This window comes from Musa acuminata, chromosome BXJ3-5 (genome assembly GCF_036884655.1).
Source record: "Musa acuminata AAA Group cultivar baxijiao chromosome BXJ3-5, Cavendish_Baxijiao_AAA, whole genome shotgun sequence".
Classification (NCBI taxonomy): Eukaryota; Viridiplantae; Streptophyta; class Magnoliopsida; order Zingiberales; family Musaceae; genus Musa; species Musa acuminata.
Window position 1 is genome coordinate 6,676 of NC_088353.1, and position 26,392 is coordinate 33,067.

General features: G+C 37.2%; 4 protein-coding genes across 8 annotated transcripts; 2 read left to right on the forward strand and 2 right to left on the reverse strand.

The window, feature by feature from the left end:
* The first annotated feature begins 303 nt into the window (after positions 1-303).
* LOC103983728 (protein ABC transporter 1, mitochondrial) lies at positions 304-9,378 on the forward strand. The gene is made up of 8 exons (XM_065150227.1): positions 304-1,190; positions 1,565-1,790; positions 2,131-2,283; positions 2,460-2,618; positions 3,601-3,760; positions 4,688-4,797; positions 8,581-8,697; positions 8,913-9,378. The coding sequence occupies exons 1-8, from the start codon at positions 577-579 to the stop codon at positions 9,270-9,272; spliced, it is 1,899 nt and encodes a 632-aa protein (XP_065006299.1). The 5' UTR covers positions 304-576; the 3' UTR covers positions 9,273-9,378.
* A 446-nt stretch (positions 9,379-9,824) lies between these two features.
* On the reverse strand, positions 9,825-15,118 carry LOC135637602 (tRNA:m(4)X modification enzyme TRM13-like). 3 transcript variants are annotated; one of them, XM_065150236.1, is made up of 9 exons: positions 14,794-15,116; positions 14,648-14,713; positions 14,262-14,564; positions 13,897-14,164; positions 12,901-12,958; positions 11,453-11,539; positions 11,181-11,312; positions 10,441-10,579; positions 9,825-10,164 (listed from the first exon to the last, which is right to left on the reverse strand). In XM_065150236.1, the coding sequence occupies exons 1-9, from the start codon at positions 14,961-14,963 to the stop codon at positions 9,918-9,920; spliced, it is 1,470 nt and encodes a 489-aa protein (XP_065006308.1). In that variant the 5' UTR covers positions 14,964-15,116; the 3' UTR covers positions 9,825-9,917. The 3 variants fall into 3 exon arrangements, with proteins under 3 accessions (XP_065006308.1, XP_065006309.1, XP_065006310.1); XM_065150237.1 differs by lacking the exon at positions 11,181-11,312 and having other exon boundaries at positions 14,794-15,118; XM_065150238.1 differs by lacking the exon at positions 10,441-10,579 and having other exon boundaries at positions 14,794-15,118.
* Positions 15,119-17,940: 2,822 nt separating this feature from the next.
* LOC103983776 (uncharacterized) lies at positions 17,941-18,459 on the forward strand. Its single transcript, XM_009401049.2, has one exon. It carries the CDS (start codon positions 17,941-17,943, stop codon positions 18,457-18,459), a length of 519 nt encoding a protein of 172 aa, XP_009399324.2.
* Positions 18,460-20,968: 2,509 nt separating this feature from the next.
* On the reverse strand, positions 20,969-25,999 carry LOC103983725 (uncharacterized). Of its 3 annotated transcripts, none has more exons than XM_018826021.2 (6): positions 25,444-25,999; positions 25,123-25,340; positions 22,395-22,581; positions 22,237-22,322; positions 21,989-22,077; positions 20,969-21,315 (listed from the first exon to the last, which is right to left on the reverse strand). In XM_018826021.2, the coding sequence occupies exons 1-6, from the start codon at positions 25,771-25,773 to the stop codon at positions 21,059-21,061; spliced, it is 1,167 nt and encodes a 388-aa protein (XP_018681566.2). In that variant the 5' UTR covers positions 25,774-25,999; the 3' UTR covers positions 20,969-21,058. The 3 variants fall into 3 exon arrangements, with proteins under 3 accessions (XP_018681566.2, XP_009399274.2, XP_065007228.1); XM_009400999.3 differs by having other exon boundaries at positions 22,395-22,626; positions 25,444-25,996; XM_065151156.1 differs by lacking the exon at positions 20,969-21,315 and adding an exon at positions 21,468-21,871 and having other exon boundaries at positions 22,395-22,626; positions 25,444-25,995.
* Between the last annotated feature and the right edge of the window lie 393 nt (positions 26,000-26,392).

The following is a 26,392-nucleotide window of genomic DNA, read 5'->3' on the forward strand; positions in this document are numbered from 1 at the left end:
TTCCACCTCTTACAACTCTTGTAATAGTTGGTAGATAATCTTTTTTTTTTAAGAAAACCCAAATGACTTCGAGGGCTGAATATATAACTCATTATAACAAAGCATAACGATTTTCAGGATAAACTCTATCATACACAATATAATGGATCCTTAAAGTTCAAATTTTAAAGTCATTTGTCTTAGTTTTTTATAACGTAGACGTGGTATTAGAAAGGCAATTGACACAAATGTCATTTATTAGCAGCGATCAATTGTTCCTTCGATACAATATCCGATTGATGGGATGGGCGTACGTCCAGAATCAGCACCCCGCTTCCCACCATCGGTGAGTTGTAAAGTCGTGATCTGACCAAGCCACGCTCCGCGTCACGCTGGTGCCTCTCGTGTGGTCGACCGGATGGCCACATGGTAGCCTTGGTTGGTGCCCGCGAGGACTCCGGCATCGGCGCCTTTACGTGCTTGGGTTCGGAAGGCATTACCATTCTACAGTCGCCGTCGGCTTCCTTCTGATTTAATAACAACAAAGCCCTGATTCGCGTGCTATTGCACGTAACTTGGTGGAGTTCCTCCCCCTTTATGGCTCGTCGTCCGCCGCCGCTGCTACAGGACCTCCGCCGCCTCTTCCGCGGAGTCTCTCTCGTCGCCCTAGAGGCTGCCAAGCGATCTCCCAACCTCGAAGCTGCCAGGGCGGGCGATCTGGAGGCCCTCGTCTCTCAAACCCTCAAGGCCGCCCTCGTGTCTGCCACGGATCTTGCCGGGCTAACGAGAGGGACGCCCCGTCAGATGTCCGCTTCACACTCCACCAGGGAGTCCTCCGTCATCTACTTCTCGAACGATTATGAGCCCGAGGTCACTGCTTTCCGGGGGGGATCAGCCGATCCCTCCATCTTGGAGAAGCCCTCGCCCCAGTCCCAGACCAAATCACGATCCAGGCTGGTAGACGTCCAGGAGGTCCCCATAGCTGCATCTGCGATGATGACCGCGGAGAACAATTGCCGATCGCAGGAATTGGAGGACGGTGCCACCATGGAACTTGGTGTTCTTCGCGAGAACGGTAGCATGAAAGATCCGATCCGGTCTAGCCTGCCGGAGATGAATCTTGTGGGCAGCGCTGGAGGAGACGTTCCACTAAAGAGGCGGCGACCTCGCGAGAGAAGAGTCCCGTCCACTCCCATTAGCAGGGCTCTAGGGTAGGTTATTATTGACCGATCTGATTGCTTTTACACTAGCGTTATTCTTGTTGATTCTAGAAAATTGAACTTTTCTAGAGGCACGAATACAAAGGTAAAGTTAAACGAACCAAAAATAATAGTGATTATTACATATTTCGTGGCCTTCTTTTGAAAATCTCGTCCTTTTAATATCATTTCAAAATTCCTCTTTGTGCTTTTGATTAACATGTCTGCCTCCACTTACTTACTAAGCAGTTTAAAATTCTGACAGATACGAATGACAGTAAACAAATTATGCATAACTTTCCATTCAGTATAAGCATGCTTGTATTGAACTTGTTTGTCAAATTTCTTGGAGTCATTTATGTAGACATTTGCATATAATCATGTAGGTTTGCTGGTCTGGGAGCTGGGCTTGCATGGGGTACAATCCAAGAATCTGCAAAGAGGATTGTCTTTGGTATGCCCAAAATAGAAGGGAAGCAGTCTGCCCTTTCACCTTTTTTATCTGAGAAAAATGCTGAACGTTTGGCACTTGCACTGTGTAGAATGCGAGGGGCTGCACTTAAATTGGGCCAGATGTTGAGCATTCAGGATGAATCCCTTGTGCCAGCACCGGTACTACTTTTTCCTGGATTTATTAATGTACTGTCTTTGTTGCTTTCAGCTTTCACCATAGTTTGAGAAGGGTGTGGAGCTAACTGATTACATATCAATGAGTGTGTATTGCTAAACACTTCATAGTGGTCCAGTCCATTAAATTTGACTGTAATGGTATAATTTATCACGCTTAATTAATTATCTGAAAATTTTATAAGTTAATACAACCATCTTGTTGATTCCAAAACTTGTTTCTGAATCTTGTTGGTTAAATCATTAGTATCTGATGAAAAGTATGCATAAACATGAGCAACTACCATGGCTTTTGATGCGTGTCTTGCCTCTTTCCCTGATGCAGATATTGGCAGCTTTGGATATTGTTCGTCAAGGAGCTGATGTGATGCCAAGGAAACAATTGAATGATGTTTTGGATGCTGAACTGGGTCTTGATTGGTCATCCAAACTGAGGAGCTTTGATTATGAACCACTTGCGGCAGCAAGCATAGGGCAGGTTGTCTCGATCTAGATTCGTCATATCCTAATCCTCCTGAATTTTTAGATATTATGTGCTTGGATGCCAAAGAAGAAAATTCTTAAGCAAAGCGCTAGCTTGTTCACCTCTGATTTGTTCATGTTGATTTCTCATTGTCATTTATCTTCAAATATTCTTATACATGCCTTCTTCAGGTCCATCGAGCAGTTATGAAGAGTGGTCTCAAGGTTGCAATGAAAATACAGTACCCTGGTGTTGCAGATAGCATAGAAAGTGACATCGAGAATGTCAGGCTAATTTTAGACTACACAAATCTCATTCCTAAAGGACTTTTTCTTGATAATGCTATAAAGGTGAACCTATATATTCATGATGTCCTTGACTTGTCTTTGTTAATTGAACTTTTGCGTATTAGTGATTAAACTCATAAAACTGATTGCTTTCAGTACTAGTAACTTTATCCTTATAACAGTTAAGTTAATAATTATATATTTCCAAGTCAATTCTTGAGACTAGAATTCAATGCAACATCTCTACATGTCTTCTCATTTATTAAGAGGCAGATGACTCGCACTTTTTGACATTACAAGGTTATTTGTATCCTGCTCTTCAATTTCATGATGCACTCCATAATTGACATTATCATGTCAATTTGAAATGTGGGATTGCTCTTTTTCTTTTTTATGATAATCATTTACACTTTTTTATTCTCTCCTTTCTTCAATTTCTCGTGTTGTCATCTGATTGAATTTTGATAACTCTGTTTTTGAAGTTCCATTTAGTGTATGTTGCTGCTTTATGTGGTTGTGATGTATGAATATATTATTGCTTTCTTTACCATAGTTCCTCATATTTTAATCAATTGAATAGTTCTCATTTGCTAGTTCTGAGTAATTAGCTTGAAATTTGACCAAATAGTTTTGTGCTGCAGTATCTTATTTTTCCTTGCATGAAAATTTTGTTGGTTGTTTTGGAATATAGTAATTGCATACAAGGTCATCTTTCAGATTGTCTACTGAGAGTTGAGTAAATGAATTACAATAACTTTGATTATACAGTTACTTTGATTCATTAATCAGGTTTTAACTCTTATAGTTCATGAGTCTAGTGATAAACATCATCCAAATTGGCTAGGTATTTTTTCTTGCAGATTAGTGTTCAAGATCAATTTAGTTTTACAGTTTCTTATATCCACCCATGATATGCTTTATCACAGCCCAAGGCCACATCTTAAAGTGTTATGAACCAATAAATTTCCGAACTAAGTTTGGAAACTTGAGTATGCTATATACAATCAGATATTCTGATTGGTAATTTTCTTCAATTCTTATAAAGGTGGCTAAGGAGGAACTGTCTAGGGAATGTGATTATGAGTTGGAAGCTGCAAGTCAAAAGCGATTCCGTGATTTCCTATCTGATTCAGAAGGGTTCTATGTTCCTATGGTTATTGATGAAATCTCGAGTAAAAAGGTTTTGACAACCGAGCTTATTACAGGTAAATACGTTATTTTTATTATGACACATCATAAGCCATTAGAATTCAGTTCTCACTTTTTGTCAGAGTTTTGCTGCGGTATAAGTTGAGGGGAACTTACACTTTCACTTTATTGGTAGAGAGCTTAAATCATGATGGAAAGATGTGTAAATATAGTTCCACATTCTAATGATACTTTAAGAAGGATAAAATAGCTGTTTTAAGGTTTTCACCGCTTTTAAATTTTCAACTTGTCATGGTTTGTATTACACATTTGGGAATTTCAACGTAGATGTTTTGATGTGCATCCATAATTTGGAGTATCATTCTATTAGGGTAAGCAATACCTTTGTTGCTTCTCCAACAATATTGTTAGATAATCTTTTGTTTAGTATATTTTCTTCTTTTAGATGATCTTTTGAAGCACATGGTACTTTTCCTATTAAGTAGATCAAGCAAAGAATGCATCCAAAAGAGTATATTTCACCGAATTAGATAAATATATATACAGTAAAACATTCACAAACCCTAATATCCCAACCAATAAGGTTTAGATTCATAGATCTTTTTCCAATGTTGAGCTCTGTATAGAATGTAATCACTGATCAAATTAAGAGCAATTAAATTTATATTTATTGTTTCTAACAAAGTTTTATTTCTTTATGCCTCTAGATACTACTACCTTGACATCCCTAATTGCTTTTAGGTTATGTCTATATCATCTATGCTGCTGAATGAACATATATGTTCTACATGCTGGGATGTTTAGTCAGACCAAAAAATTTGCCAATAATGTCAAGTTGGTTGATTGAACTTAATTGGATTTTCTTTGTGAGAGATGATGCACTATATTTCTCACCTTTTGTTTGTTGTGTCACTGATTTGATTCTTTTTTCTAAATAAGATACAATTAGTAATTCTACAGGCATTTTTTTTTATTTTTCTCAGGAGTTGCCATCGATAAGGTGGCATTACTAAGTCAAAAAATTCGGGACTATGTGGGGAAAAAATTTCTTGAGCTGACTCTAAAGGAATTGTTTGTTTTCCGGTTCATGCAGGCAAGTGCAATTTGTGTTTGTCTTCAGTTTTAATGAATCGTGGCCCTTGTTCCTTCTTTATCATAAGTTGTGTAATTTTGTCCTATGTTTTCTTTGAGAAGGGATGGGAGAAGGGATGAGAAGCAAATCTTTCTTATGTGTGTTGTCCAAACTAAACATTTTTTTGAATTTTCAATTCTTTTATCTGCAGTGCAGTCTTTTATGTCTCAATGCTTAGTTTTCAGTCTTGCTTAGAGCTTAAATTTTTGTTGTTGGTTAGGATTGCAAACTACACTAGTGGCTGATTTAACTATTGTTTATTGAAGAAATTTAATTATTTTCATGTTGCACCTTGACGATGATGTATCTCTGTATTCATTTTTTCTTAATTGTTTCTGGAGGTACAATAAATTGATATGTTGGGTTTGCTCATTCTGGAGTGTGATGGTTGAAAGTCTTATTAACACCCCCAATATCAATCCTAAGCCCAAATGAAAAAGGTGAAGGATTCCATTAGGTTACTGATCACCAATGTAAATCTATGTCAAATCTTATGAATATGGAAACTGATTTCAGTATAGAACTAGGTCATCACCTGGAAGTGGCATGAGGCACCTTCACTACCTAAGTGTCTCGAATTGCGAACAGTGGGCTAGGAAGTCGTTCGAAAATGATCCATCACATCGGCAATCGGATGTGGTGCCAAGTAGGCAAAGGTTCTCTTATTGTTTTGGACCAATGGTGGTAAAAAAATTAGTCCAAGAACAGAGGATTACGTTAGCAACTTAAAATATATGAATACTTTTAAAGAAAGGATTAAATTTGGTAGACACTATGATCAAAGAATGAATAAATATTATCTGCTTACAAGGAACTCAATCAGTAGGAAAAAATCTAGAGAGATTGATAGTGCTAGATTTAAAATTTGATATATTAGAAAAGTTAAGCACAGATATGATGTAGGAATTGTTGTTGATAAGGATCTTAACAACAATATTTTAGATGTAAAAAGATTTAGAGATAGAATTATAATTTTAAAATTTGTGAAAGGATAAGATGTTTTGTATGTCATTAGTTCTTATGCCCCTTAAGTTGGATTGGATGATCAAATCGAAAGAGAATTTTGGAAAAACTTAGATGATATCATTAAAGGAATGCCTATAGTCGAAAAACTTATAATTTGAGAAGATTTGAATTGTTATGTAGGAAAAATATACGGTGAATATAAAAGAGTGCGTGAGGGCTTTGGTTATAGGGTGGTATGATTTTGAAAACTTCATATAATTTTATAATTATAAATATTCACCTTAAGAAGAGAAATGAATATTTAATGACTTATAAGAGTGATCATAACTATAGTCAAATAGATCTTTTTATCATTAAAGATGTAGATAAAGTTATTTGTAAGAATTGTAAAGTTATACCCGGTGAAAGTTTGACGAATCAACATAGACTGATGGTATTAGATAGCTTTTACTTCAGAATGGCTTTGGTTCTTGCTCGTTCTTGGTCGTCCTTCATCGGAGCTGGCAGTTAGGAACTTTCTCCTTATCCTTGGAATTCGAAGCGCTGGAGTGTCATTAATTAGGAACTCGTAGCTTGGGAAATTTACTATAAAAAATGAAACAAGAAAAATATAATAGAAAAAATTACTAGGATTAGATGATAGCATTTTAAAGATGATAATGTAAATATTTTTAAAAATAAAATGGAAAGGAGGTGACTTAGAACTTAGATAAGGATAATATTAATATTATTTTGACTATAATGACTAATAAGATTAGGAGCTTAACAAAGAAGATTCTTGGTAAAACTAAATATAGCAGTGTAACCTTAAAAGAGAGTTGGTGAAACGAGGATGTTCAAAAAATATTTTTTACTAAAAGATCATGTTTAAAGATTAGCAAAACTATAAAAATAAGAAAAATTTCAAAAGTTATAAAGAATATAAAAAAGAGGCTAAACAAGCAATTAGTATAGTAAGATATAAAGCTTATGAAAATTTTTATAATAAATTAGGTACTAAAGATAGTGAAAAAAATATATGTTGAATTGCTAAAGCTAGGGAAAGAAAGTATAAGGATTTAGATAATATTAAACGCATTAAAAATGAAGATCAAAGAATACTTGTTAATGATAACGAGAATGAGGAGAGATAAAAAAAAATTATTTTTATAAATTATTTAATTAATATTCCACACAGGATTTAGATTTAACAATAAATAATAGTGGTAGATTTAATAATCATATATTTATTTATAAAATTAGAGTTAATGAAGTATAAGACACATTAAAGAAAATAAGAATAGCTTAGAGTGTAGGGCCTGATGGTATCCCTATTGAGGTTTGGAAAAGTTTAGAGGACAAAGGGAGTAGCTTGGTTAATTAGCTTATTTAATAAAATCATAAGATTCAGAAGGATACCTAGTGAATAGAGAAGAGTTTTTTAATACCAAGTTACAAAAATAAGGGTGACATATAAAATTATTTAAATTATAGAGGAATTAAAATCATAAGCCATTGGAACTTTAGGAAAGAACTATCAAAAGTAGGATAAGGCATGAAACAAATATCCTTGAAAATCAATTTGGTTGTATGTATTGACGATAAATCATATAAACTATTTATTTATTAAGACAATTAATAGAAAAGTATAGGAAGAAAAGAAAGTTTTGCATATAGTTTTTATTAACTTAGAGAACTTATGATAAGGTTCCTCGATACTTATTATTGTGGGTTTTAGAAAAAAAAGATATATCCATTAATTATATTGATGTTATTAAAGATATGTATGATAATGTAGTTACTAGTATTAGAACTATAGCAAGTGTGTCTAGTGAGTCTTCTATTAGCATAGGATTACATCAAGGATTTGCATTAAGTTCCTACCTTTTCACATTGATAATGGATAAACTTAATGGATAAACTTACTAATCACTTACATGATAGACCTCTCTGGTGTATGTTAGTTACTGATAATATTATCTTTAGTTAATGAGAGCTTAAGTAGAATTAATTATAAGCTTAAACTATAGAGGTAAACCTTACAACATAAAGGTTTTAGAGTGGATGGAAAAGACTTCCCTTTAAGTAAAAGCTTTAGGTATCTTAAATCAATTATTCAACAAGATAGAAAGATCGATGAAGCTATTATTCATAAAGTAAAAACAGAGTAGTTAAAATAGTGAAGGGTGTCAAGAGTCTTGTGTGATCATTGAATATCCTTGAGGTTAAAATAAAATATTGATAAGACAATTGTGAAACTGATAATGCTTTATGGATTTAAGTGTTAGATAGTAATGAAATTTGTGTTACTGAGATGAGAATGTTATGATGGATATAAAGAGTTATTAGGAATGATAGGAAAAGAAATATTTTTACTCATAAACAATTAAGTATTGCTTCGATAGAGGATAAGATGAGATAAAATCGTTTAAGATGGTATTAACATGTGCTGAAGTGATCTCCAAATGTTGTAGTTGAAAAAATTAATATTAGTGATAAAAAGAGAAAAAGTGAAAGATCTAAAAAGATTTTAATGAAAATTATAAATAAAGATTTAAATACTTTAAATTTAACTAGACATATGACTTTTTATAAATCTCAATGACAGCAAAAGATCTATATAGCCGACCTCAAATAGTTGGGATTTACGGTTTTGTTCTTATTGTTATATGGTTGAAAGTATGATTATGTGATAAATATATTTTTTTAATATTTTTAAACTGAATCTAGATATATGATTTTACATATTCAGTTCATTAATAATATATATATTTTGTAACATTGGATGATCTTTTGCAGACGGATCCCAACTGGGGCAATTTTCTTTTTGATGAGACTACCAAAATGATTAATCTCATTGACTTTGGTGCAGCTCGTGAGTATCCAAAGAATTTTGTTGATGACTATCTACGAATGGTATGACTTAGGACTTTTTTTTATTACTATTTTGTGCTGATTTTGCACAATTCTTATGGTACTCTAGGTTTATATTAATTTTTTAGTTTCCATGCCTTTTCGGTCAGAACTTTGAAGACATCCGAGATTTTAGTTGAGATGTACACATAATATGTCCATCTCGTTTCATCTTTCTCATCCGGTCATTGTGCTCCATTCTATCTCTTGATTAACAGGTCATCGCATGTGCAAATAGTGATAGAGATGCAGTGATAGAGATGTCGCGGAGACTTGGCTTTCTTACAGGTGAGGAATCGGATGTTATGATGGAGGCTCATGTCCAAGCCGGCTTTATTGTTGGGATGCCCTTTGCGAAAGGTGGTGGATATGACTTCCGTTCGAGCAACATAACCCAAAGCATCGCAAATCTTGGGGCAACAATGCTGAAGCACAGGTTGACACCTCCACCGGAGGAGGCCTACAGTCTTCACAGAAAGCTCTCTGGAGCTTTCTTGGCTTGCATCAAGCTTGGTGCCGTGGTGCCGTGCAGGGAGATACTTCTACAGGTCTATCAGCAGTACCAATTTGATCTGTAGACAACTGCCAGTTTGACATTCATATTGGCTTATGAGTGCGTGCCATAGCGACTATAAAACTGGCATGCATAGTTATCAGAATTAAATTGGAACACGATTAGGTGAAGCCTTGGTTCAAAGGTGAATCGGTCGGTCAATTGGTCAGATTCAAATTATACGTTTAATAAAAATGTTTTTATTATATAAAAATCTAAAATACAAAATTTGATAAAATTTATTTGAACAATGATGGACAAATTTAAACAAAATTTTTTGTTGTATTGAATATGATAACCTATATCTAGGTTGAAAAACATTTAATAGTATTTAAATGTAAAAAAATAATATGTAATTCAATTACTTGCATAAAATATTTATATAAATATGTATATATATATATATATATATATATATATATATATATATATATATATATATATATATATATATATATGATGAAAGTTAAAATACAGTTAATGTTAATAAAATGAAGCATAACAACAAATGATAATATGACAATGACCTTAGAAACCGAATATTAGCAGCGATGTGCAGCAGCTAGGAGACCAGTCCTGAAGATTCCCGAAGGAAATAAGCTACTGACATGTAAAATATGACCAAGTCATTAGGAAGATTTCAGGTTTAAAGCCGCCAGAGAACTCTCCATTATATGACTGTTGGAAACTCAAACCTAGATTTAGCAAGCAGCAAATGATTTTCTGGTGAAATATTTGATGGGACATACTTCACAAGTTGTGCGTCCATTCCTTGATCTCTCAGACTCAATAACCTCCCAATGTCGATGATCTCTTTGCATATAAACCCCAAATGAGCCCTATCGAGCACTGGCATACCTCGTATGACTTGTTCAACATCACTATCCTCCAAGTTGGATTGCTTATCCTCACTACATCTAAAAAGCACAAAGGATAAAACATGATTCAGATGAGGCCAAAGAATTGTATTTAGACCAGAATGTGTTTTTCTTTATCAGGAAAAAGATGGGATAAGGAAGAGTCTGAAAAATCTTATGCAGAAACTAATCAAGAGATAATATTCACACAATCTTTTTCCTATATGATTTTACTCCAAAAGAAGAGTTTCTAACACTTCCATGTAAAAAGAGACGTGGCCAAGAGAAGGCATATCTCAGCTGCCAATAATTGTCAGACAGGGTAGGTGAACTTACATGGTGCTAAGATTTGTTTCTTGATGTGACACATCAGAAAGCTCTGAACTATGATCTGCATCTACGGCCCAGCTAGTAAACCACGTCATAGCATGGAATTCTTCCTCTGTAATTCCCAGAGAAAGAAGAAACTTTGTGTCTGTAAAAGCAAAGTAGCACCAATAAGGAGATGTAAATTCAATGACCAAATTCTTCTCTTTTTACCTCAACCATACTACTGTTAGATTATTCTAACAAGTTCTTATAATGTGGATTAAGCCATATGGCAGTGAAGCGATTGAATAGATACAGACATGATACACTACTCATATGATCTATAACGCAACATTCGTTACCAACACTATGCCATGGACATATCGCCTAGACCATTTGGGTGCATTCATTTTTCCCCAATTGAGATGCAAAACCTGAATTTTCACAAGCTTCAACTAGACATGTGAGCTAACAATGTATTGTTTATTTATGGAAGATCAGGTGTTAGCCAGCCAGGAATTATTTATAGTAATTCTAAAGAACTACACAAGAAAGATCCAAAGGACTAAAAATCAAATCCAATTGATGTGAGATTTTGTGTCCTTTAGAATATTTTTCGTTTCATAACAAAGCGGAAAACAACTAAGATGACTTTCTTTCCTTTCTGAAGTCATGACCTATAGATTTTTATTAGGATTGAGGAAAAGTAGATCACAAAATTCAGAGTGATGCGTAGATAGAGAGCATTTTTCAAGAGGAGGAATTACTTGTATAATGTTTCCATTGGCAAAGATGGTGACAACATGTTGCGAGAGCAATGCCTTTCAGATGAGAACTAGTTGAATGTGTTTCCTTACTTTGGTTATATTCTCGATTGAGACAGCACCTAATTGTCAGATCTGCATATGATTTTCAAAAGCAACTGTCTAGTTAGTTACATTATTGTGAAATCACCAATGACTTACATGCATGAAACTTATTGAAAGATCATCAGCACTTTTTAAGTTATTGTCCTATCAACTGCAGATATAGCATTCACCTGTTGCAGGTCCACAGAGATGTTTTCCAATGGCTAGGTGTCCGAGACCCTTCAAGAAATGTACTTCATCCAAATTCAAATCTGCTACTGCAATGTAGGCAAAAGTATGATCAGGTTTATAAGTATATAAACAAGTCTCACATATTACAAGGTCTAAATTTGAAATATTACCAACAAATTTAGAACTAAATAATAGCATAAACACATATCAACTTTTTGTATGTTAATAATATACTTATGGAATAAGATCATGTTAAAGGACATAACTAATGTAAGAAATCTTCCCTTCGACTATATAATAAGATTATATACTTATTATACTGGTTATTGTAATGTATGTAAAATTACAAAATGGAGCGTAGAATATACTTTAAATATATATGAATATGTATCGAAAACAAAGTTAATGCACTATATGGCACATATGGAGTATGCAATGGTATGTACAGTGTTTCGAGAATGCAAAAATTCTTTTCCCTTTTCCTTCCCCAAGAAAACATCAATAGGAAAACACCAGATCAGTTCAAATTGACCCGTTCAAAGCAAATATGTAAATCCATCTTGGTACAAAGACAAATTTGTGAGAGAATGGTGCTATTCAGTAAATTTTCTTAATTCTGACAGCCAAGTTGCAGGGACAAACGTGGTAATGCGAGTGTCAGCATGGCAAGTGTCATGTCAGTTTACCACCAACATATTCATTCCAAAAAAGAGACAACCATTGCTTTGTATATTAAGCAGTATTGTTTTGAAGTATGGTAATTCTCTGGCAAGGAATGGACCATAGAGTTCACAGTTGTAAGCAACCCAATACTGACTCCGCCTAAACAGATCAAGCTCCACAAATTTGTATTTGGAGTCTAAACTTAATACCCAACCCTGGATCTTTAGATCATTGGTCAATACCGAAAAAACAAATAATATAAATTGATCCTGCAAGCTCTCAGATTGTAAGGGTGACACTGCTTACATTTATCCTCCTTGGACCCCATATTGATGAAAATCTTGTGCATTGGAGCTGCTTATTATATTGAAAATTAGGAAGCCTGACTATAATTGAAGAAGAGAGTAAATTCACTGTATATAATTCTAGTACCTGCATATCTTATGCAGGTGACAAATTGGGAAAGGTGTACATCCTCAAGGGAATGACTGCTAAGGTCTATCATTGCAAATATGTATTTTGGGGAAACTCTAAAAAGGTTATCTTTGATTACTCTCAAACCAATGCTAAACACAATTTCCCTTGTCTTTACAACCGAATGCAAACAATTGCTTGTGTGAAAAGGGTGTTTTATGTATTTTTATGAGAGAAATTAATTTATTTAAAGCTAATAACACCAACATAAAATTTACTTGTTGTAATAAAAATATTCTACTCATGGAATGAAATGAAAAAAGCATGTAGGAAGGAAAACCACAAACATAATAAGGGATAGGAACCTTACTGTCAATTCTCAAACGCTCTAAACTTATGCTTTGGTTTTGTCGCAGACTTCGGTCAGCCTAATAATTATTTTAAACAGTAAAAGAAACTTCATTATATGCTACTACATAAACACAAATAATGCATCAATAGCATACTCATTATGAAGTAGCTGATATATAATCTAGTTTGACTACTTATGAATTAGTCCTCAAATTGATATGAAATAAGTTTTTAAAAATCAGAATAGCAATTCCTGACATTTGTGACATCATAATACGAATTGACTCTGTTGAAATAATTGAAGCATGCATGGAACCATAAAAGGGGCATCACTCATATCAATTATGTTAGGCAAAGGCCAAAAAGGTCGATTTCTAATCAGAGTACAAAATTAAGCATAAACAACTCAGATAGAGCTTCTATTAACCATGTCCCACTAAGAAATATCTATTGTGATTATAAATGTACATGTACAAGAAGCAAGTAAGCATGCTGTCCAAACAGATGTAAACCCCGAACGTAAGACTCGTTTTTAGAAGTTAGATTCTTCTGGTAGTTACTAGAACTTGTCACTAGTTGCAGCATTGCACCTTTGTCACTGTCCTAAAATCCACGAGTGAAAACTTTTCCCAGGAGCTTTTGCACTCATGGTATTGGAACTTCCAAATGCTTGAGAATCATTCATGCTTGACCTTAAATACAGAGGAAACCAGGGCTCACTATACTTGTTATGCAAAAACGATGACACCTAATCTGAGTTTCAACAAACAATATGAAGTGCCACTGATGAGATATAATGTCTTGAATTAAATGGAAACTATGACCATCACAGAGTGGTCTAAACTCAAACTATGCAGTTCTCTTTACACAATCCCCACAGAGAATGCTACCTTTTCATATTTAAGATTACTTCCAAAGGTAACTATACTCTAAATTTACTTCCAGCAGCACAAAGATTCTAAAGGGCTAGAGGTAGATTGATCAAGACTTTTTTTTTTCTTTTATGGATTTTGACCTTAAGCTTGTAAGACTTTCGCTCAACCAGAAAAGCTTTCTTGATCCCATAACAATCTGTGAGCATGTGAGTCAAATACCCTCTGCCGGCTCCAAACTCCACCACTGCTGAGACTCGACTTTCGTCCCCATCAACATCATCACTTCCATCACATTCTTGACAAAATGGATTTGTCAAATCCTTTGGCTTTTGAAGCATTCCGAATGCCTCTATGTTCCCAATAATTGACGCTTGCTGCATGGCATGCTTCTCCTGATAAGGCAATTTCCTGCTACGAACAAAAGAAGAAGAGGATAACTATTCTTATTTTGATAACCTCTGAATATATTGCCACTCACTCAGAATCCAAACTTTCAGAAATTAACCTGTCCAGCCGCTGATTCAACCATTTACTGCAAGCATCAGGGACAAGATACGAATGTGGCAAGACCATAGAAATAGATGAATGGATCAACTTGATCTTCCCAAGGAGACCATGAAAGTCCTGCACCGACATCCTAAAAATAGCATTCCTCTTTGCAGCGGAACCCACAGCATCGGCTTTCCCGTCACCGCTGCTACCGCTATTGATTCCCTTGGAGTAGTATGGTTGGCTCTCCAGGACTTGGGCTTGTTTCTTGAAAGGGCATCTTTTGACGTGGGATTTCAGATTCTCCCCCGATACGGAACTACACAGAGGAGGAAAACAGTGGGTCAACCAAAGGGGAACTCGGTAAACGAATGGAAGTGAGATGATCAGGGTTGGACTAACTGGGATGGGTCGATCGGACAGGGGATCCGTCGAGCTTCGGCGGTTGTCTCATGATTTCCACAGAACCTGACGAGAAGCATATTACAGAGAAACGAACAAGAAAGGAAAAGGAGAAGGGCTAGAATTAGGTTGACATATATAGTTACCTGGAGAAAGGGAGGGGTGTGTTGGCGCAGAGGCGGCGCTTGTTGGGGAGCCAGTACTGACACCGCTTCTTCGTGGTCACTTCTTCTTCCTCCACCGGTCCACCTCCACCGGCGCTGGTGGACGTGGGAGGAGGGTCCGGAGGCGGCGCGTGGGTAAGGAGGTGACGCATAAGTTAGGGACCTCGGTCGATGCGGCAGGGACGCGATGGTGTGGTCAATACCAACTTCAACGAGCTAAAGCGGTATTGTCCCCTGCGACACATCACACCCCCTCACCGAACGCCCTCTAAATCATTTAAACTTCGGCCGCCCACCCGACCTCGTCCGGAGCCCTAACACTCGCAGCGGCCCACGGGTAAAGAGGTGAGGCGTATCAGTTACGGGACTAGATTGATGTGCCCGGGACGTGATGGTGTAGTCAATAGATTGATGTGGCTATGACGTGATCTTATAATTAATAGTACTTCAAACATCTTCTAAATCATTTAAATTTCATCGATCATCTGACTTTCTTTAGAGCCTTAATCATCGTAGCAACTCGTAAATATAAAGGATGAGACATATGAGTTATAGGACTCGATCGATATGACCCTGACACGATAGTATAATTAATAGTACTTCAAACACCCTCTAAATCATTTAAACTTCACCTACCACCTAGCTTCCTTTGGAGCCCTAACCGTCGTAGTGACCCGTGGATACAAAGGGTGAGGCGTATAAGTTACGGGCCTCAGCCGATGTGGCTAGGATATGATGGTGTAATTAATAGTACTTTAAACACCCTCTAAATCATTTAAATTTCACATGTCACCCAACTTCATATGGAGCCCTAACCCTCGTAGCGACCCGCGGGTACAGAAGGTGAGACATATGAGTTAAGAACTCGATCGATGTGGTTGGGATGCAATGATATGGTTAATAATACTTTAATGAGCAAAAGTGATATCTTTATTTATGACACACACATCATGCCTTCACATCAAACGACCCCCCAACCCATTTAAACTTCGTCTCCCACTCGTTTATTTCTCCTAAGACCCTAATCCTAGTAACGACCCATAATGGATAGATTAGAATATATTATACAGAGGATATGCAACGGAGATAAGTATCTCTTGACTTTGTCTAATTTATTTTCTAAAATATTAATTTATATATTAATATTTATAAATATACATGATTTACATAATTTAAAAGTTATTTTATTATTTGAAACATTACAAAAAAATTAATATATTGATAATTTAGAAAATTTTAAACTATTAATTATTATTTTATATGCATTTTGAAGTTATCTGATCAAAAATTTATATGAAAATATCAATCCAGGATTATATTAAAAAAATCTAATTATTATAATAGCTTCAAATGATATGATCGTATCAATCTTGAATGGAAATACAAAAACGAGATATGTTGAAATCCTTAGTTTGGAAGAAAAAATAATCTATATATTATTCTCTGTGACCAAGATCCTAATATGTATGTCAACCTAATGACCAAGATCCTACTAATGAGAGCAAATAGTTTCTTTTGAGCGACATGTGTTACCTTATATCACGGAGGTTAACTATGATTCTAAGTCATATCACAAGAATATAACATGGTCATAAACATTGATACTACTATAACTTCTGTTTTTGGCAAATAACGCGTGTTATGTTTATATGAATGATAATCTTTGCACTACAATATTTTATGTTTTGATATGTGACATCAATTGTACTTATGCTTTTATTATAAAAATATATATTTAAATATAACTTATTTTGAAAAATATTATGAGCAAGCCCTGAGAAAAAAAAAGTATTTATGTATATTTTGAAAAGTTTACATTTAATGCATGAAGAATTCATGTGTTTTTAAGAAAATATTTGGTTATGATAAGTTTTAACCGGCATGCGAGTCATGGCGCTGAAATGTGATTTGCTCATATAATAATTATATTTTATTTTTTTAGAGTTGCACAGTAAAAGCATGGTGGATATTGTTGATTGGATTATGCAATTGATCTATCGAACAAATTATGAATATCTTGTGAGTGAATTTATTATTGATTAACTTATATGATAAATGTTATATGAAATTTTTTTGTTTTGATTTTGGCTTTGCATTCTTATCGGGAAACACATAGGATTACGATGTTGTACTATTCCTAGCTTTCTACTAGGTTGGGGACGTTACAGGCAGGATAAAGGGTGAAAAGGTCTCGCCTCTAGTGTGTTACTATTGGAGGGGGTAGAGAGAGGGCCAAGGGAGATACTCCCTATTGCTCGGCTCATCCCCTCGCATCCAAATCTCTGTTAAGCTCAAGCTCTGAGACCATGTTAGAAAGAAGAAACCTTAAACTCTTTTTTATATTCTTTATTGTGTGCTTTGCAATCATATTCAATGTGTCTCCGGACAACAAAGTCTAGACGACAAGAAAAGGGGCTCTCTCTCTCTCTCTCTCTCTCTTCTCATACGGTATCTCTTCCTCCTCGTAAAGCTCAACAAACTCTATGGAGAGTCTAATGAACCGATCATTGGGACTGAATTATCGGTACTCCTTGACAACACTGCATAGTGGATACTCATCAAAAGGATCGGACTGACTCTCACTGCAACCGTGCCTTGACTATAGTTATATTCTTCTATCTTATGACAATGGCTAAACCAGCAAATGAACCGCTCTCGCTGTCCTATCGAGTGGATGACTTTCATCCGATGACCAAGCTTGTTAGAGCCTTAAAAATTAAAATTGCATTTTAGGTAAAATAACATATTTAATGTACTATAAGAGAGATTGTGCCCTAATAAAAGGAAGGCAGAGAGAAAGAGAGAGAACCATTGATTTAAAGTGTGACCACAACCGGTCGTCCACCTATTCCTCCGCCATATTTCGCTGCGTCCACGGCTAATAATGGAAACCTCCCTTCCCCCGTCCCCATTTACCACTTCCACAGAGGGCATTCTCGGCATTTCACGTATCAAGGCTAGGAATATTCTCCCTAATGACGTGCGATCAACCAAACACCATGCGCGGCATTCCCTCCCTTACCGAACATCTATAAAGACCCGTCTCCCCTCTGCTCTAAAGCCTCAAGAGCTCAACGAACATCCTTTGCAGAGGGCGAGGAACTACTCCCTTTTCTTTCTTCTCCTCCTATGGAGAAGAAGGAAGAGAGCAATGGCACCTCCACCGTGACCAAAACTTCCCACCGCCCCAAGAAGCGCAGCACGCTGGGCATCGTTTGGGCCTCCATCTTCACTATGCGTCGCTGCTCATCCAGCAAGAAAAGCCCTAAATCTCCGAAAGCTGCCGATGGTATGCTGAAGAGCCTTGTCGATGGTATGCGCCCTCTCCATCTCCAACTCGACTACCGCCCGCCGTTCCCTCTTTTGCCGCCGCCTCCACCAGCTGGACACGAGTCGTTCCACGATGTGTTCCCCCCGCCGTCTTCCCCCGCGTGCTCCTCCAACGACGGCATGAGCCGCTATGCTTCCGCGGAGGATCTACAAGCACTCGACGACGACACGGACGAGGGCAACGATGGCAGCACTGGGGCCAACGGCGTCGACGAGGGTGAGGCTTCACATGCAATCGACACGAAGGCCGAGGAGTTCATCACAAGGTTCTACGAGCAGATGCGGCTCCAGCGCCTGGACTCGCAACCAGGCCACTGAACAGGCTGCGTTCTAATTGTCATAGGTGGGTGCATGCTATTAATTTTGTGATCCCTCCAGAATCCCTGAGAGAACAAATGGTTCTGTTACCAGCTCGTCCCTAAATCTCTCAAATTGATTATTTGATTGAGCAACGGATGGGCAGTTTGGATGCTGCACAGTGACAGCGGTAATAACAACGAATGGTATTTATACGAGCTGAGGCATCCTCCTTAGTAAACATTGAAGAATTGGAAGGTGCAATTGGCCTGTAGAAATATCTAGAATGTGTTAGAAAACATATTATCAGTTAATTATCCTTCCATATGTAATCATTATGTAGTGTCCAAAGCAAAAGAAGATGAAGGTTATCCTTCACCTGTCTGTCGAAGGTCCAAAGTAAACAATCGAAAGTTTCATTCATATCCTCTATGATTATAAATATAATTGTATGTTTTCTTCTTACTCCTTATAACCAAAAAGATAATCTTAAAATTTTTTCTTATCTTTTATGATCAAATGCTTATCTTCATCGTTATAAAAGAGGACAAATTTACATTTCAAGGAGAAAATAGAGGATTTTAGCATCCATACTTGAAGATGTCATGTTACTAATTTGAACGTAAGAATAATCAGATATGAAAATCTCTCTTAATCCTGATTTTTGAGCAGGTGACATCAGGAACTTGACATTTTTATCTCGGAGACATCTTAGATTTTCTTATCATATTGGATTGATCAAAACATCAATAATATTTTCTACTAACAGATTAAATCTACATTTCTTCACATATGACATCAGAGAACATGCTGCTACTTGAAAAGCAATTTCCAATCAACCAAAGCTAGATAAACTTATTCTTTGAGTTTTGAGCACGAGCCATATATTATTGTTTTACGAAATCCAATTGCTACGAGATAAAGAAGCGTGACACCTTATTGTTAATTAATGAATTTGTTCCAAATTTGCATGATAAAGGCTCCAACCAAGGCACCTGATTCACTATCTGGCCATCAAGACATTTCATGAAATTGCTAGATATGTGGAAGAAGTTTCATCTTCATAATCACAATGGTCTCGGGACAAGTTCACATTTGGGACCATCTTCCCAAGTTCACATTTGGGAAGAAGTTGCTCAACATGGTGCCTTGTTTATTAATACAGTTCCTCATTATTTTGCAAATACAAAGAGATTAGCAACACTTAACCCCCGTTTCTTAACACTCAGCATCCTCATTATTTTGTAAATACAAAGAGATTAGCAACACTTAACCCCCGTTTCTTAACACTCAGCAACATCGAGGCCAGAGATGCTATGATGGCAAAGTAACTCGGCAAAGTGAATAAACTAGTCATCTCCTTTGCCAAGTTCAAGATATTGTAGGTACTTCGAGAAGAAAATATAGAAACGGATGCGCTAATGAGAATAGTGTTAGGTCCCATCGCTTTTATGGATGATGGTCCCAAGGACGTTCATACGAAACATTAATCTTCTAGACGTATAAAAGAAGACTTACTATATAGATAAGATGTCAAATTATAAGACAAACATTCAAGATCCTACAACAAGGTTGTTATTGTCCGACATTGAGGAAGGATGTGATAGCATACACTCAAAAATACGATTGATGCTAGAGATTCACACGGATCCAATATCAACTAGTAATTTCTCTAAGCTCGATTGATCGTGTATGGTCTTTGCTTAATGGGAGATAGATCTATTCGATCTTTTCCATCAGTATTGGGACGATTGAAGTTGTTGATTGTCGATGTCAACTACTTCACTAAATGTAAATGGGTGAAAACTGTTAGCCTCTATCATCGAAGAATAAATTGAGAACCCAAAGAATAGTATGGAAGAATACTATCACAAAGTTTGAGCTACCCAAGAAAATCATCACAATCAATAATGGAACTCGGTCAACAACATCATGTTTAAAGAATTCTGTCTGTTGAGATCATACTTAAAATTTAATTACGTGGCCCACCCTCAAACTATGGGGCTTGCCGAATTACGTGGCCTAAGAGGTGCGTCACCGACACCAAGGGAGGACTCGAGTAGATGAGCTTCTGCGGACATCAAAAACCACTTTGTAAGACCAATGGAGGACACTTTGAGTAGACTGAGCTTCTGTGGACATCCAAAACCACTTCGAAGACCGGACCAGAGGAATAATCCCCTTCAACCATACGGATGCAATTTTGTGCTGGTATACCAACGTAAAAGAACATCCCACGCTAAGCCTCGTCAAAAATCTTTTCTCTCTCCACCACAGTAAGCGACAGCCAAAGCAGGGCAAGCTATGAACTTGGAGCTGCCCGATACGAACTTGCAAAACCCAGATCAACCAGCCCAGGAGGGGCAAAATTAAGTGGTGAGAAACCTCCCTTTAAGACGATCTAATAGTTTTCGAGACAAACGATACAGCGTTATCCGCATCTCTCGGCCGAGAACATGACTGGTTTAGAAACACTAACATGATACCAACACAACAATCGAAACTATCCCATGGGTGCACAGATGCTAAGTTCAATACCAAGGCTTAACTGATACACCACTTTAATAATAATAATAATAATAATAATAATAATAAAGGCATTTACATTTGTCATCGTAGGTCATCTCGTAAACGTGTTGTGATGAGAGCTGAAAAAACTATAGTCTGGATGATCTACTCGAACAAGGCGAAGCCAATTGTCTGCAGCTTGAAGTAGCGAACCCGCTAGCTGTCGTTCGCTAGATGTCCAAATGGAACCCCTGAACTTGTACGAAGCAAGACCAAAGACGGGCAAACTTACCGTTGCAGACATGTTGGATCTCTTGATATTACCAACAGAACAAGTTCCAAAACCCTCAGAGTTTGGACTGGGTCCACCTGTCAACAGAAACCAAACGCACATTGAAGTAGTGAAAGTAATAGCGCTTTTTAAAAGATCCGTGTTTATTCGCACTGTACATTTAAGGTAAAACCCTCACTGATTGTTGTTGGAACTGACACAGGAATCTGATTTCTTCTTACACCGTCTATTGCTGGCTTTCTCTCAACACTACTCTAGCAACAATAGTAATTGACAAGTACATCTATTATCAGGGGTATACATAAACCCCCGTGAGAAACTGTCAGTAAAAAAAACATATCAGAACCTAATTGTCAACAGCTGCATGTTGAGTTCTATTGGTGCAGATAACCAAATTTCTCAATGTAATCATGTCTGCACTCTCTCAAAATGGCCCTATCCCTTTATACAAACATTATGCAGTGAAGAGACATGCTTACACTTGGAAATCAAAATATTATGAAATGAAAATGGAGCTCATTGAGGGGCAACAGTAGATCTCCAGGGGAAACAGAACAAGCAGATAAATTAACTGCATTGAGATCACATGGTTATGCATTTGCTTGTCTCCAACTCTAGATTCCATTTTGTTGTCTATAATTTCCAACGGCAGTTCAGGATAGAGTTCATCATAGCCACAATAAGATATTAGATATAAACATGGTTCCAAATTTGTGGGCGTCCTTATAAAGGTGGCTTAAAGATGCTTACTTCTGTGAGTTGCCAATGAGTGGAAGGTCAAAAAGCAAGCATCCAAGTCTCTTAATGTTGGTCCTGTTGGTATCCTGTAAATTGGGTACCTGCAGTAAAAACATCACCAAGAAAAATTAAATAATTATTACTGACATGAGTAAACCAAACACAACATGAAAAGAAACAACCAGATGCATGCAGCCTACACAAGTTTCATTCATGTAAAAGATGATTAGTGGTCAATTAATAAATCAACGAAAGCATACCATGCAACAGACATCCAACTCAAGGACAGTAGATCACAGCTTTTGTAGTTTTTAAGATTTGGATATGTACTTGCAAGACCTGATATCTGCAACATATATCAGTAGGTATAAGAGAAAAAAAATCATTTTTTTTCTCTTATATTCAATATTAGACTTGCCTTGTCAGCAAGAGGTTCTCTACTGTATGGTGGATCCCTCTCTAGGTACTCAAAAACAGGAACAGTGGCCGGGTTGCAAGACTCGCCATCACCGTCTACGAAGCATCCTCGCTCATGGTGGTTGGTGGTTCCCAAAGATGCAAATCCTTCCTGTATCTGGTCTACTTCACTCTCGCTGCTGCTATCACTGCTAGTATCCAGGTAATGTTGCCCATCACTTTCCTCACCAGGTCTAAAATGAGAAATAGAGCCTACTCAAAATTCTATGACTATTGGATTACACATTTCATTTAAGTTTCAGCAGTGATACAATTACAATTATCATGACCTGAACTGACACCGAAACTGAACTAAATAACAAACAATTGCTCAACATTTAAAAGAAAAACAAAACAAAAGATCACTCAACTAGTCCATAGATATCTATGGGCTCACGGGAAAAGGTAATGACAGACATGGCTGTTCAAAGACATACTAAAGGCGGAGATCATGTTCTAGTACTGCGGTACATGCTTTACCAGGTTTGCCTCCTACCTTTTACCTGCTTTAATATTATGTTATTGTTTAATACTATACCACAAATACTTTGCAAAGTTTCTGCAGTCCCTGCATGGCATAAAGCTTGTGTGCACACCAATTTGTTAATCTTGTACGGCAGAATATATAATGTTGAACTGATATCTGGACATTATTGTGTAAAGAATTCCTGCATTTGTAAGTCATTAACAATATCACCAGTGAATTTACAAGTAGTTCATACTGACTATTACTTTTATCAAACAAATATCCCAAATTAACTTAAAATATTTAAGAAAGTGAAACTCATAGCATAATACTCTAAAAAAGCAAAAACACAACTGACAGGGGTAAGGAAGGATATAAAATGAGTAAAAGAACTGGAGGCTGTAAGAAATAGATTGGTTATGGCTTTGATGGGATAGTTAATATATGGTTCAAAGCCATCTATCTTTGGACTATTGATCTGAATTCAAATGAATCACCTGCTAGCAAGCTGGACAAGCAAATGATAAGAATACAGTGATACAGTGGTACTTTAGAGAGTTGCACACAGGACTCAATGGACAAAATGGCAAGTTTCAGACAGTATTGTAATATTATATATGAAGAAATTTTTTGCATAATACTAACAATTAATCAAAGAAACATTTTATACAAATTAGACATTCTACAACTATGGCATATGATACCTTATAGAAGTACCATAACCAAGTACCTTACAAGTCCAAGAAAATTACTCAAGTTCATAGTATATTAAAAGTCCAAAACACATACATATCGGCAGTACTCATTATGTCCATGAGTGTTCTGAAGATATTATGTGTATCCCAGAAACTCATCATATATCAATATAAAAATATATATATGATAAGACTATATAGTTTACAAGCTTTGAAGAATCCTACAGGTATGAGTAGGAAGCACTTTGAGGCGTTTATGGTTTATAACCATCATGAAAATCAGTTTTCAACCAGATAAATCAATCTAATTGAACGATCATACATTCTAACAAAACAATAAAGCAGGCTGACACACCTTCATTATGCGCATATAGAAAGTAGAGTTCATTAGCCAAAACGGGCTTCCACCAGAAAGAACTATAAGGTAGAGGTAAGGACAAACTGCTGCTCAGGCTACAGTGATGGATCAACAACACGTAATAACCAAATATGGTGGATGAACAAAAGCAATCTCTTGTAAATACCAAAGCCCTAGAGGCCTCAGCTGATGTTTCGCAAAGAGAACTGAAAGACAGTTGTGTTACATGAGGCTTTGTAGGAAGCAGCTATTACTGCCATTGTGATGTCAACTTGTTTTACATTAACTTAAATTGATAAAAGAACATAATTCGTGCCCCTTAGTATTACATATAGTTTTGAACAAAATTAAGCAAACCCCTGCCAATGTCCAGCACTCATATTCCATCTCCAGCTGGAAAATATAGATGAAATCATATGAATATCAGAGAATGTATTTACTTCTTATTCCAGCTGAACTAAGATTGAAAAGGTTGCAAATCAAAAGCTTATAATCATCACAATTTATTATTTGTTCATGAAACAGCAACATCATAACAGTTTTGTGCATGTATTAACATGATGCCTTTTGCTATGATATGAATGGGTTTTTTGTTAGCATACATTATAAAAATAATATATAGACTGTTCAAGAGATCAACCTGAAGAAAGAATGAATTTGGACGAATCCTAATCTATTTAAGGTGGCAGCTCTCTGAATTTGAAGCAGCAAGATAGAACGGAACAAAAGCAGCTATCTGCAAAGGACAGACAACCACCACAAAAAAAGGTAGCTTCAAGCTACAGATTGACCAAACAAACTTCATATGCAATAATAACCTTTCTTAGTGTGGAACCAATGTTGGTCGATCCATGTAGACTTACATGCAAAAAGCAAGAATACACCATAACTAAATGCTTCTTAAAGTTTAAATTTTGCACTATAACAGAGCTCCATGAACCAGAATGGAGCAGCATCGAATGACATTTCATGAGTATATAGACACCATAAACAGCAAAGCAACAAAAATTTAGAGTTTGGCATTTCACGTCCTTGGTGGCAAATTTATTCTTTAATATTGAAGATATCCAGTGGAATTTGCGATGAGGTGCTACCCTATTTCGTAAAGTTTAAGCTATAAGATTTAATAGCTGGGACTGCAGATGGAAGCATGTAGCGAAATCATTCATACCTCGATCTCAAAGTGGGAGTAGAAGTGTCCACATATATCTGAATGGCAGAGAGATACGGCACATAATACTGCACAACGGAGTCATTGCCGTTCAGCACCAGCGGCACCCCGGCGCCATAAGCGCTCCATTCCTTGAAAGACTCCCAGAGATCTCCGAGGCAAAAGTAGGGGTGCGACTTCAACGCGTCGTCGCAGTTCCTCCACCCTCTAACGTTTGTCTGCCACGATCCAAAATATTAGACCCACTCAACGACCCGACCAATATAACTCTCGGAAGCAGACGAAAGCTAACACCTTTCTCGCGTAAATCCATTATCGAACCTTGGGGAAGTAATGAGCGGGGACGATCAGAGTGGTGAATTCGAGAAATCGGTCAAGATTGCCGGCAGGAGTCGGGAGAGACGAAGCCGAAGACGAGACGGAGGGTTTCGATGACGAATCATCCGATTTGGCTCGGTTCTCGGCCGCCTCACGGGACTCTTCCGGGGCCGGGGACGGCCGGGTCCTCGGCCGCGCCGGCCTTTGCGTCGATGATTTCTTCTGCTGGAGCTTCTGTTGCTGTTGTTCGAGATGCCTCCTAACGGCGGGAGGGCAATAGAAGCGATCAACGCCGTGGAAGCGGGCCGACGACGAACCACCGGTGGTAACCATATCGGCAAAGGAAGAAGGAAGGGGCGAATTCGACGGATTAGGGAAATCCTAGAATTCTTCGGGGGAACTTTCGATTTGGAGGGCTCTCGAGATCGTTAATGACGATCGATCGATCGATCGAACTTGTTCTAATTAGGATTTTTGACCGGGGCGGTGGGTCGGGGGGTGGTGGGGGGCGGGTGGCCGTGTGGTTCTCCGCTTCCCCTACGTTGCGAAGACAAATTTGGGGATCCCCTCACCACCAAGCGGTAATCGTCTCCAAGGCGAGTCCCGTCTCTTGTACGTTCGCGCGCGCTTGGATGCATCCGTGCAGGAACGGATATTCCGTCCATGGTCTCGCACAATAAATCTTATCCGCATGTTTTGGCAGAATATTCTCCGACCAATTTAGTACGCGTCCCTTACCGATTCTTTTGTTCACGGTGGGCCTACCCAGGATGGTGTGGCGGGAAACGTATCGAGGGCACGGGGTATGACAACGGTTACTTTGGAGCCACATCATAAGATGACTTTATCCGCTGCGTAGCATTTTTCTCATAATAAAACATATTCTAGTAAATTAACTAGTAAATCCACATATGAACGAGCTGTCAACGATTGACCGAGAAGGGCCGCAACT

What these genes read in the sequence shown, in the direction of transcription:
- LOC103983728 (XM_065150227.1), top strand. Translation starts at nt 577, where the DNA reads ATGGCTCGTCGTCCGCCGCCGCTGCTACAGGACCTCCGCCGCCTCTTC. An exon ending in AATCCCTTGTGCCAGCACCG is followed by an intron (nt 1,791 to 2,130) that starts GTACTACTTTTT and finishes TCCCTGATGCAG; the next exon opens with ATATTGGCAGCTTTGGATAT. An exon ending in CGGCAGCAAGCATAGGGCAG is followed by an intron (nt 2,284 to 2,459) that starts GTTGTCTCGATC and finishes TGCCTTCTTCAG; the next exon opens with GTCCATCGAGCAGTTATGAA.
- LOC135637602 (XM_065150236.1), bottom strand. Translation starts at nt 14,963, where the DNA reads ATGCGTCACCTCCTTACCCACGCGCCGCCTCCGGACCCTCCTCCCACG. An exon ending in TCTCTGTGGACCTGCAACAG is followed by an intron (nt 11,313 to 11,452) that starts GTGAATGCTATA and finishes AATCATATGCAG; the next exon opens with ATCTGACAATTAGGTGCTGT. An exon ending in GAAACAAATCTTAGCACCAT is followed by an intron (nt 10,165 to 10,440) that starts GTAAGTTCACCT and finishes TGTGCTTTTTAG; the next exon opens with ATGTAGTGAGGATAAGCAAT.
- LOC103983776 (XM_009401049.2), top strand. Translation starts at nt 17,941, where the DNA reads ATGGAGAAGAAGGAAGAGAGCAATGGCACCTCCACCGTGACCAAAACT.
- LOC103983725 (XM_009400999.3), bottom strand. Translation starts at nt 25,773, where the DNA reads ATGGTTACCACCGGTGGTTCGTCGTCGGCCCGCTTCCACGGCGTTGAT. An exon ending in CCGCTCATTACTTCCCCAAG is followed by an intron (nt 25,341 to 25,443) that starts GTTCGATAATGG and finishes GGATCGTGGCAG; the next exon opens with ACAAACGTTAGAGGGTGGAG. An exon ending in ACTCCCACTTTGAGATCGAG is followed by an intron (nt 22,627 to 25,122) that starts GTATGAATGATT and finishes TTCTCATTTTAG; the next exon opens with ACCTGGTGAGGAAAGTGATG.